The sequence below is a fragment of the Podarcis pityusensis genome, assembly GCF_964106645.2.
Source record: "Podarcis pityusensis genome assembly, chromosome: 12".
Taxonomy (NCBI): Eukaryota; Metazoa; Chordata; class Lepidosauria; order Squamata; family Lacertidae; genus Podarcis; species Podarcis pityusensis.
In genome coordinates this window covers 17,829,021-17,841,428 of record NC_138037.1, presented here as the reverse complement: position 1 = coordinate 17,841,428, position 12,408 = coordinate 17,829,021, and the positions used below count along the sequence as shown (strand labels likewise).

Here is a 12,408-nt window from a genome sequence, read left to right as displayed (position 1 = left end):
TATCAACAGAAAAGGATTGTATGGCTTACCCAAACACCCCTTCCTGTAATTACCTATGCTCTCTCTCAATTACAAACAAAGTCCAAAAAAAATTCCCCAAGCTGCAAGATAGAGATGAGAACTAAACATCTCTAGAATGAAAGCCTGCAATCAACTTGTCAGTCAAAGGGAAAGTTACAGAATTACAGAATGTATTTTCTTTCTGTTTTAGAAAAGGGATTGTATCTTACAATAAGGCAGAAGAGCTGAACATTACAAATAGCTATGTATTCTGCCAAAACTACATCAGAATTATTATTTACTATTATTATTTTGCAGGCGTCCTGCAAATCCAGTAAAAATACAAGCAAGCTTTATATGAGGCAGGAGGACATGTGAACTCCAGTGGACAGTGTGCTCCAGAACAACAGAGCAGTTACAGTTCTGGGCATATTCTAATTTTGTTCAGCACCTCATGAAACCCACAATTAAACAGTTGCTTATGTTTCCCACCATCCAAAAAGGCAATTGTGCAAAGGAGGGATTTCAGTCCCTGGGGTGTCTTACAGCCTCACTCTCTCCTTCCCCATACAAAAGTAGGCAAACACACTCTACATGCTGACAGTGTTTCAGGAAGCATGGTGAGGATATGATGGCTGCATCCAATGTTAAGCCACATTCAAAGAAGGCCCACCAAAATGAATGAAAGTGACTAACCTATGCCCATTAATATCAGTGGGTTTACTCTGAGTAGCACTTAGTTGGGTACAGCCCGTAATTTGTGCAAAATGTGACCTGCACAATTATAATCAAGGCACAGCTATTTATCTCACAGGAAAATAGAACTCACTTGAAAGAATTTTTTTTAAAAGAAATCTAATTTTTGCTTTAGTTAACCAATTCTGTGTTTGAGAGCTGAAAGGAGGTAGAAGAAAAATAAAGCTCGGAGTTTATTTATTTTTTAATAGCAGAACTCAGTTACTGTTCCTATGCATGAGAACTCCATGATTTCATGTTTAGGGTTTTCTCTCTCCGGCCTGGACTAGCTGGAAAGCCTGGGGCTGGATTTCAAGTCTTTGCAGTAACCACAGCTCACGAAGAGAGGGGGTGGGGTGAAATTTACACGGTGCAGGAAGGAATGAAAGAAGGGTTTTTTTCTTTCAAAAATAATAACACAGCGTTGTTGTTGTTTTTGAAAACCCACACACCTTTGTGGATATAACTCGCTGTTGAACAACAACGCCGAACTACAACTCCGTGTAACAATTGCAACTGGAGAGATGTCAGCCTTAAGTGACATCTAACAGCCTAGCTGTGCTTTGCAACCCTCGGCGTGCATAGGCGATGAATGCAACACAACAGCTCCCCAACACCATCCTCCTCGAAAGAACTACGTGATTGGAGGGGGTGGGCGGGGGTCTTTATAAGTGGGAATGGGGGGAGAGAGGCTGAACTACAGCCACGACGACCACTTGCTGGTTCCAAACACACACACCCCAACACAAAAACTGCAACAAAGAGTTCAGGCCCCAAAAGCCACGCGCGACTCTCTTTTGCAACTGTGTATCTCGCCACACCGGACTTAAAAAAAAACAGGCAAGAACCACAAATCTCAGCGAAGAAGCACAAAAGGGGGGAAAAGGAGCCATGATGTTCAGCCAGCCCCAAACTCGGAAGCTTCCCATTTCCAATCGCTCTCTCTCTCACACACACGCACATTCTCCTCCTTCTGGATCAGTAACAGGGACGGATACAAGAGCTCTGGGCGCTTGAAAGTTTACTGTCCCGGGGCGGGAAGGGGGAGGCGGCAGCGGACGACGACGGAAAGCGAGAGGAAGCGATCCCTGCTCCCCAAAACTCTCGTCCACGCTTCCTTGGGAGACTTTCCGAATCCCAGCTCCAGCTCAGCTGACAAAGCTCCCAACCCCGGGCTGGGGGTGTCCCGATCGGAGCCCCGCTCGCTCCTCTGGCTCCCTTCCCCACCAGCCTCCACTTTTTGCCTCTCTTTCCAGCTCCCTCCCCTCTCCAGGAAGCGCCATATTGATCCCAGGCGCCCTCTCTCTCTCGCTCTCCCTCCTCCTCCAGCTGCTGCTGCTCCTTCGCCTCCAGCCCGTCTTTCCTGCTCACCTCGCCCAAGTTCTCTCCCCCTCCCCGCCGCCCAGCTCCCCCCACCCCACCCTTCGGCCCCCACGTCGCGCCCACGCACTCACCTTGGCGATCGCCTTCCTGTACCTGGTCACCGCTTGCTCGATCAGACTGAAAACTTTCATCTGGCCGTCCCCGCAGGGCACGACCACCCGGGTCCGACCGAAGCACACGGTGACTTTCATCCTGCCGCCCAGCGCGGCTCCCGGCCCCGATCCTCGGCCCGCCGCTTCCCGGAGCCCGCTGCTGCTGCTGCTGCTACTACTACGCGCAGATCGGCGGCAGCGCGGAGGGAGACGAGCGCCGCTCGGCTGGCCCTTCGCGCTTCCCCGCTTCCGCGCCCGGCCAGCAGCGCCAAGCGGGAGCCCGGCCCGAGGGCGGGCGGCTGGCGGAGCCTGCAGCTACCAAGTCGGCGGAGTCCCGTGGCGGCGCGAAGGGGGAGGCCCGGGCGGGCGCCCGTTCACATGCTGCGGGGGGAGGAGGAGCGGGGCGCCGCCGCTGTCGCCAGCGCTAAGCAGGCATGCTCGCTCCTCGCTCGCTAGCTGCTCGCCCGCTCCCTTCCTGGCGCGCCAGCCGCTGCCTCTGGCCACCTGTTCGGCGTCTCCTCCTGCGCGCAGCTAGGCGGCGGCTTGCCTCACTCCTGCGACACGGGAAGGGCCGGGCTGTCTCCCCGCGAAGGCCGTGCAGGGCATTGCTCTTCGCCAGTCGCTCTCCAAGGCTCCCCCCACACCCAGCCCCGTTAAGGGGTCAGATGCATGGCCAGGCGCACTAGGTATCCGCCAGCTCTCTTCTTCTTTTCTCGGAGAGTTGGTTGTTTTCCACCCTCCCACCACTTTGAAAGTTTTGCTCTACTTCCTGGCTGTTTGCTTTCCCGCTATCAGGTTTATTCCGGAGTAACTTTCGTCTTGCAAACCGTCTCCTTGCCCAGGGAGGCCGCAGTCCTAAATGGGGTGGGTGCTGGGGCGCCAGGCCTCTCTGCCTTGGTGGAATTAAGTGAGCACTCAGCAGTTGTGGCTCCAGAGATTGGGTGATCCGCAACAGATGCGCAGCCCCAGCTGGTTCGGGTTACTCGGTGGGAAATGTGCGCAGCGTTAGGAGAGGAGTAAGGCTGCCGGCCCATGCTTACTTTCCACTGAGAGCAACAGCAGGATTCTGTGCATGTTGACGCACAAGTAGACTGTGGTCGGGAAGTAAGTGGGTTTAGGATTGCAGACTTCGTCTCCTCAAAGCATCCCTTCAGACTGGTTTTTTGTAAGTGTATTTTGCAACATCCCAGTTTTTACAGAAGTAGTACATTAGTGGTGGATTTATGCCAAACCATCCATGCATCCACTTTATTAGTTGTTCTGTGATACTTCCTCTGCATCATCACATTATTGCCATCTAGAGGGGCACTCTTATGCTATAGCACCACAAAAGTGCAGCACTTGTGGGATAAAAAATGTGCAGGTTCTCAGCAGAAAGTTATGGCGTGTGCACTGGTGCACAGCAGCATGTCAACCCTGAAACTTTTGCAGTTGCAAACAGCATTGAAAGCATAAACCTGTAGCTACCAGAAGATAAAGTGAGATAAAGCACTCCAACAGACAATGTCAGCAAGCATTTAGGAAGCAACATTCAAGGTTATAATAGTTAATACTGGACCCCACTCAAAATGCACAGAATAAATCCAGATACTTTTAAAGGACTGCTGGAAAGGGTGTGGGGAGAGAGGAAGCTACTCAGTCTATGATGGGGGGTGTCACTACATAAAGGAATTCTGGAACACAGTATTCACTAATTATCACAGATCAAATTATGCCTCCAGGTCAAACCCTTAACAGTTGTTGTTATTATTATTATTTATTGAATTTATATCTCACCCTTTCAAAGGAGCCCAGGGTGGCAAACAGATACACAATTAAAAAGCAATAACAAAGCGTAAGCGTTCTAAAACAGTTAAAGCATTATAAAAACAATCACAGTTAAAAACATCTAAAACCAGTTACAGTTAAAAACTTTCTTCCATTCAGTGATCTCAGGGTTGCCAGTCACAGTATTCTTCAGTCACCAAATGCCTGGGTAAACAGGAATGTTTTCAAATTCTTCCTGAAAGTTGTATTTAATGGAATCAAGTGTGCTACAACTGGGCAAACACCACTGAAAAGGCCCTGTCACATGTGAAGCTGCTCAATTAATATACTGAGAACTAGTGGTTCTTGGGGGGGGGGGTACCTAGAATTAGCAGGTTACTGAAAAACCACAGGGTTTATGGTAAAGGGTTGGCAGAATCTGGATATGGCTTTTTCTGAACAATTAACTTATCAGAATTGGATGGTAAAAGGAATTGCCAAAACGGATAACTTTTGATACAGTTTTGACTCTCTTTATAGCTAAACAAGGATGGAAATGTACTACAAGTTGGACTAGATGATCCTCAGGGTCCCTTCCAACTCTATGAGTCTATAATGTCTTGCCACTATGGAGGGATATTCTCACCATAAGGAAACCTGAAGCCCCCTGAGGGGCAGAACTTAGTAAATGCAGAAGTAGAGCACTGTCTACTTATACTTTCCCCTATTTTCTTACTGTACATTATTGCTATACCATAAATAAAATAATTAATAGAAAGCAGGATTACATATAACTTCCCTGATACTGTCATGAGCACCAGTCATCATGAATGCACAATAACGAAGATGTCTGGAAGGTCCAAAGTCAGTAGTGATTTCTGAGTAAGCATGCATCAGACTAAATCACAGGGAGTCATAATTTTGATGCCAACATGACCACTTGTTAGACAGCCTTACTACTATAGATCAATATAGATCAGTCAGTTTGCCCTAGGGTGGTTGTTGTTGTTTTTTTAAAAAAAAGTGTTTTCTTTCATTTGCTAGTTTGCGTTTTCATTTGGTTAGGTTTCTGTCTCCCTGATTCAAATTCTCAGCTGAGGAAATGCTCTAAGCAATGTTAACTATAACAACTAGAAAGAAAAAGGTTTTGCATGAGATGCAAGATCGAACTAGAGTCCCATTGCAAACTTTGCCTCCTTTGCAAGTCAAGACACAGAGGGGACCCTTGAAGGCACAAGCACCAGAGCATTAAAAACCAGTTTATACAATCAGCAAAATCAAATGATAAAGAGGAAAGCTGATCCAGTCAGCTGATGAATGTGCATAGGATTGCAGCAGCCTTACGGGCCCAGACCTGCATAGTGTTAGCAACAGAAAAGAGTTGCTCTGGTTTGGTGGCTGGACCATTATGCATTCCAGATGACATTTGTAACAATTTGTTCAAACACTTAACATTTGATGTGTGTTTTCTTTGAGAAAATGCTGTCTTTCTGCTAGATAGGCAGCTAAAACTATACTGCAGCAATTGAACATACTACATATTTTCTTGTGATATATTTGTTTCTGAAATTAATTGGTTACTGTCCTATTGGAATAAAGTAGTGAGTTTGAGGAATATGGCATGCAGCTTCAAATTCCTACTAAGCTATGGAGTTCAGTGCCCTTTAACCTTAGATTTTTTTTTAAAAAAAATCTGCTTTCCACCTGTAAAATGGATATGTATTATGACCTGCCCCAGAGTCTATATTCAAAAGCATGATTAAATACATTTATGTTTACTCAGAAGTAAGTCACACTGTGTTCAATGTGGCTTATTCCTCAGTAAAGCTGTCATCCTATATACAGTTACTTGGGAGTAAGTCCCATTAAACTTGATGGAGCTTCTAAGTATACATTTATGTTGTTGTTGTTTAGTCATTTAGTCATGTCCGACTCTTCATGACCCATGAACCAGAGAACGCCAGGCACTCCTGTCTTCCACTGCTTCCTGCAGTTTGGTCAAACTCATGCTGGTAGCTTCGAGAACACTGTCCAACCATCTCGTCCTCTGTCATCCCCTTCTCCTTGTGCCCTCAATCTTTCCCAACATCAGGGTCTTTTCCAGGGAGTCTTCTCTTCTCATGAGGTGGCCAAAGTATTGAAGCCCCAGCTTCAGGATCTGTCCTTCCAGTGAGCACTCGGGGCTGATTTCCTTCAGAATGGATAGGTCTGATCTTCTTGCAGTCCACGGGACTCTCAAGAGTCTCCTCCAGCACCATAATTCAAAAGCATCAATTCTTCGGTGATCAGCCTTCTCTATGGTCCAGCTCTCACTTCCATACATCACTACTGGGAAAACCATAGCGTTAACAATACGGACCTTTGTTGGCAAGGTGATGTCTCTGCTTTTTATGATGCTGTCTCAGTTTGCCATTGCTTTTGTCCCAAGAAGCAGGTGTCTTTTAATTTCGTGACTGCTGTCACCATCTGCAGTGATCATGGAGCCCAAGAAAGTAAAATCTCTCACTGCCTCCATTTCTTCCCCTTCTATTTGCCAGGAGTTGATGGGCCCAGTGGCCATGATCTTCGTTTTTTTGGTGTTGAGCTTCAGACCATATTGTGCACTCTCCTCTTTCATCCCCATTAAAAGGTTCTTTAATTCCTAACTTTTATATGCCTGTTGTCTTTGTCCATGGAGTTTTATTGGCAGGGATACTGGAGTGGCTTGCCGGTTCCTGCTCCAGGTGGATCACGTTTGGTCAAAACTCTCCACTATGACCTGTACATCTTGGGTGGAACTCCGCCATTCACCGATGGCGCTGACCCGGAAGTCATAGCTTCTCTGAGTTATTCAAGCCCCTTCGCCGCAGCAAGGCAGTGATCCATGTATAAATACATTTAAAGAACTGTATTAAACGAAGCTGCCTTGCACTGCATCAGACCAGTGGTACAATTGTACTCTTATAAAAGATCACCAAAAATGAATGACAACATATACATAGCCATTTTTCCCTTGTTACACTGAATATGAATGCTTTTAACATGTTTTCATTCTATTTACCTATATTATGGGAGGGGTCACCTTGAGGGTGAGGGTCTTCTGAAGAAAGATAAGCAACAAAACATATCATTAATAAAATGTTTATTAGCAAATGTTAACTTGAAACTTGTATGTGAAATACCTTCAAGGAGCTGAGGAATTAAGATTCTAGGAAGGAATTACTCTGAGTGGAGAAAACAGTTCAGATCAGAACTGGTTAAAGAAGAGTTAGTCCCACTGATTTCATTGGAAGTTGTCGAGTTAAGTGCAAGCCTGCTATTTTTAGCAGATCATGCTGTAAGTCATCTTGAAAGCTTATGATACTTGTCAAAGTCATGTTGACACTTCTGAGAACAGTATTCCTCATTCCTTCAATAGAGTATGTCCAGTTTGGCTATGCATTTTGAAGTTCAAAAGTGAGTAGGTAAGAAAGGAGGGGGTGGAAGTGACTAGTGTTCCTTTTAGTCTAAAACTATGCCAATATACTGTTTTAAAAGGATGGGGAAACAGTTCTACTTTTTGATTCAGGATCTTGTTATTTATTCGATCTTCCATCCCCGGCATCTCCAGGTAAGGCTGGAAGATTCCTGCATCTGAAAACCTGGAAAGCTGATGCCAGTCAATGTCAACAACACTAAAATAGATAGACCAACAGCCTGGCTTGGTATATGACAGCTTCCTATGTAAATGGGTACAAAATATAATCTTCTGAGCTTTTGGAATGCAGTTCATAGTTGGACAGCATTTCGGGTTTTGTAATGTGTAGCTAAACAATGTCCTGATTAACTGAACTGCTATACCCCAATCCTGCAAAGAATGTTCACTTTGACATTGTCAGCGCCAGCAAGTCAGGGACAGACAGCTGCAAGCATCCTACACAGAAATACATGAGTTCCATGTGGCTTACTCCCAAATAAGCATGGCTAAGGCTGTAGCCATAAGATTCATTATCTTTCCTTTACTTTACTTTCAAGCCATTACTTGTAATACATCCTTCAACCCTGAACTCAATACTCTTGAAAAACGTCATTGACTTCAGGGAAACAGTTGTACTTGAGATTCAGAATCACCAAGGTATATGGTGGTTGACACAGCATAAATTAAAAATATAGGTCCCTGCCCCAAGAAGTTTTCAATATATCCCCATCCCTTTATCTTTTATCTTGCCCTTTCCCAAAGGATCTCAGGACAACATAGAGCATCCATCTCTAGAACAACCATCTAGTGCCCTCAAGTTGTTTTGAACCACAACTCTAATGACTGGTGCTGATGAGAGTTGCAAACCAAAACATCTGTAGGGCCCCAGGCTGGGGAAGGCTAGCACAAAATGCTGCCCCTCTTTTTAAATCCTCACAACAATGCTGTGAAGACCATTAAGCGTAGAAAAACTGATTGGCCCAAGATCACCCCTGCCATGGCTGCAGGGGTCAATGGGAAACATAAGAAAGCGGCTCATCTAGTCAAGCATCCTGTTCTGCTCTCAAGCAGAACCTGAGCACAGTGGCACTTTCCTGACCCATGATTCCCAGAAACTGGTACAGTATTCAGAGACATACTACCTCTGACAGTAGAGGCAGAACACAACAATCATGGTCAACAGCACATGAATTTGTCTCATCCTCTTTTAAAGTTATCCAAGTTGGTGGCAATTACTACATCTTCTGGGGGCAAATTCCACCGTTTCGTACTGTGGGTCACAGGTTCCTCATGCATATTCCAGAGTAAGTAGTTTGTTTGCATATTATACACCGGGCAGGAAACAGATTAAATATTAGGACATGTTGGATGTGTCCCAACTTCATCAGTTTTGTTTTCTTCTGCAGCCACTTGCCAATGCAAGTGGAACGCCCTCCCATCAGATGTCAAAGCGATAAACAACTACCTGACATTCAGAAGACATCTGAAGGCAGCCCTGTTCAGGGAAGTTTTTAATATGTGACATTTTAGTGTATTTTTCATCTTTGTTGGAAGCCGTGGCTGGGGAAACCCAGCCAGATGGGCGGGGTACAAATAATAAATAATAATAATAATAATAATAATAATAATAATAATTATTAATGCTGAGTTACCTGCCAATGACACGCAGCTGAGCTTAGCTCCAGATCATGTTTTCAATGCCAATAATATTTCAATGTCTAGCCCTCAGACATGTGAAGCAACAGTGATGAAGAGGATGCCTTTGAGCAGTACTCTTCAAATTTTTCAAACTAGGATCCACCTTGAGCTGCAGCCAAAAGATGTGGACTGTCTGTACCTTTTCCATGGTAGGTGTACATTGTTAGTGATATGGAAAACTGCACCTTCCACAATTCAAGGAACAGGAGGCCTGTCCACCTTTGCATCTGTTTTGTCCTTCCCTTTCTCAAACGTGCCCTTGAAATGTGGCAAAGCCTGTTTTCTGGCCTGGGTGGGGGATGAAGGTGGGTGGGAACCTCTGACTTTTTCATGGCTGGAATGTAATCTATTATACAAAGGTAAGGCATCTCTTGCTTTGCCCATGGTGATGAATGGGGAGACCCCACTCCTGCACCAATCCAGTTAGAGTAGCTCACTAGCAGTGACCCATACTGCTTCTCTCTCTCTTCCCACCCCACATGCTTATTTGTCACCTAGAAGATGGGTTGCAGTACTTCTATAGCCTTATGCTGGTATACTCAGAAGTAAGAAAACTGCCAGCCTTTTTCAAAGGCTCCTTTCTGGCAACTTTAGCCTTAATTCCCTCCTGACTTCTCAGGCATTTTAAACCAGCAACATAGACTAAAAGATCAAAACAGACTAGATCTTAGTCTATTCAAAAAAAATACACTCCAGAAATCTTCTTAAATATCTGTATAAGTGGAGAAGGGGGTGGGGGACAAGGGAAGAAACATAGACTATGCACAATCGAAAGGAAAACAAAATACTAAACCAGTATCTAATCCAAGGGTGGCAAATCTTCACTCTGCAGACCAATCTTGGCCCACTAGGGGATCCCCAAACAATGTCCACCTGCCCATCAGCTGACAGTCCTTGAGCTGGGAAAACAGCCCACCCCCACCCTGGTTTAGAAATGAACACTTGACCTGCCCCTTGATCTAGTCCCTATCCAGGTTGACAAGCAGGAGGATACCAATTGTTGGAGAGGGGGAACAGGTGAGACGAATTTACTTCAAGGTCTGCTTGTGGACTTCATCTGGATGACTGCTATGAGAATCTTGTTGCTGAACTAGAAGACCTTTAGCCTGCTCCAGCTAGGTTCTTCTTTTATTTATTTTGGGGGGAAGCAGATCCAAATAATCATTCATTCCTAGATATGCCCAAATTTCTGGGAACCTCTGCCAGCAGACATGTCCAAGAGGCCATCATAAATGTGTGCCTGACAGATGGGCCAGCTATAAAAGATTGTCTCCTGTCAATGGCAAGCTTGGTCGTATGCATGTAGAACTTAGAAATAAATGTTCCATGAGCTGCGTTCAACAGGACTCGCTCCCAGGTAAACATGGAGATGATCATATAATTGTGAGCCTGTGCAGCATGCTTACATGGAAGTAAACCCCACCAAGTTCAGTGGGGCCTGCTCTCAAGTTAGTGTGCTCATGTTTGTAGCCATAGCCCAGGGGTGAGGAACTGCAGCCAAAGGACCCAGATGCTTAGGTTCCATGGGTCATATAGACATGATGTCAAGTGTAGGACAGGTGGGCATGGCTTAGGGAAAACAGACTCCTGGGCCACATTTGGAGCCCTCTGGGGCTGAATTAGGCCCTCAGGCTGCTACCAAAATCCTATTTGGATTTTTGAAGGATGACAGTTTTAATGCAAGCCACTGGTAAATAAGACGATGGCTGCCAAATTAGAGTACATTCTGTTGTGCGCTTGCTGTCCATAATTTTCCAGTTGCATTAAAAATGAAACAGAATGTGTAGTGCCTTGTAAAACTAAAACTGGCATAAACAGTTTTACAGCTGATACGCCTAGAGTGAGCAAATGCACTAGCTGTTTAATAGCAATGGGTTATCAAATTTATTGTTGAAAACCATCAAGTTTTCCATCAACCTGCTATTGTATTTTCCACTGACTGTTGATGTTCCTGGAAAATGTGCCTAGTTGAGGGGAGGAGGATAAATCATGGTATTATTATTATTAATAATAATAAAAAATGTCAACCTGAGAAATGTTGTTTAGGAGCAGTAACTTGAGAGAGGCAATGCAGAGGAGCACTGTCTTTAATAAGTAATTTTTTTACAGTGGCATAGTAAACTTTGCAATATGCAGTTTTAATGTGTCACTTGTCATATCCATTAACTACTGAAACATAATAGCACTGTAGCATATCCAACCATCTCTCTCTCTTGCAAAATTAAGTACATATAAATAATAATGTTGCTGGTTGGAAGCCACATTTTTTATTTAGACTCATTTTACTGGGCATTATAGAGGGAGAGGAAGGATCAGCTGAAAGGAGAGTCTGACCACACATGAGGAAGAACTTTCTGACAGTAAGAACTGCTTGATAGTGGAACAGACTCCCTTGGAAGGTGTGGTGGACTCTCCTTCATTGGAGGTTTTTAAGCAGAGGTTGGATGGCCATCTGTCAGGGATGCTTTAGTTGTGATTCCTGCATTGCAGGGGGTTCAACTAGATAACCATTCTATGATGGCAGGTTACCATTTTTAGTAGCAGCAGTATATTTATCATAGCATCTGGTTTGGGCCATTTAAAGCAAAAGGACCTGAAATTGGGCATGATTAACTTGCTCCATTAGGGTGACAGACAACACATTCTTACATCTGGTTACTTGAAAATATATAGTCTTATTCTCATGCAAATTACATTGGATTTAAACAAATTGAACAGGATCAGAAGCTCTGCCTTCAAGGGTTACCCTTTTTTTGCTTCTTCATTTCTCTCAGCATTATGTACTGTTCTCTTAAACAACACAGAAACATGCTTGGAAAGAACTTTAAATATTTCATCATATCCTCACAAATGGATAAACTAGATTTGCCTGTTTTGTTGACTGAAAGCCAATTCTTGCAAACCCATGGGAATATTTTACGTAAGTAATCACACTATCGAGTTCAAATTAATAAAGTGTTGTTGTTGTTTTTCAAGATTAGGAAGCGGAAGAATTATGTGACTGCCAAATCTTAAACCCAAAAAGGGGTTTGAAAATAGTAGAGCAAATACATCTCATCCCTCAACTCTGCCCAGTATTTTGTGATCATATATCCAAAGAGACATCACACAGATGATCAAATAAAAAATGGTCCAGGAAAAATTAAGCATATCTCTGAAAGTGTCCACAAAATACCTGAAATATAAAACATTCCTAACATAACAGATTATAGTAATCAGGAGTAAAACTGGCACAGGTTACTGATTTATACAAATTAGGAATTCTCTCTGTGTGCTGACTAGAACAACGCCTTGCTTCAGTGTGGGTGGCAAATAAGT

The 12,408-nt window shown here is 44.2% G+C and overlaps 1 protein-coding gene across 3 annotated transcripts in view; it reads right to left on the bottom strand.

Annotated features, from left to right (window-relative positions):
• The window catches only part of PARD3 (par-3 family cell polarity regulator), a 543,662-nt gene extending 541,198 nt beyond the window's left edge, over positions 1-2,464 (bottom strand). For 2 of the 3 annotated variants that reach the window (XM_080973985.1, XM_080973986.1), the window contains exon 1: positions 2,190-2,460. In XM_080973985.1, coding sequence (XP_080830111.1) covers positions 2,190-2,309 — 120 coding nt within the window. In that variant the 5' untranslated portion in view covers positions 2,310-2,460. Of the gene's footprint in view, positions 1-2,189 lie in introns of all 3 variants that reach the window. The other variant, XM_080973988.1, reaches the window with a different exon arrangement.
• Positions 2,465-12,408: the final 9,944 nt, after the last annotated feature.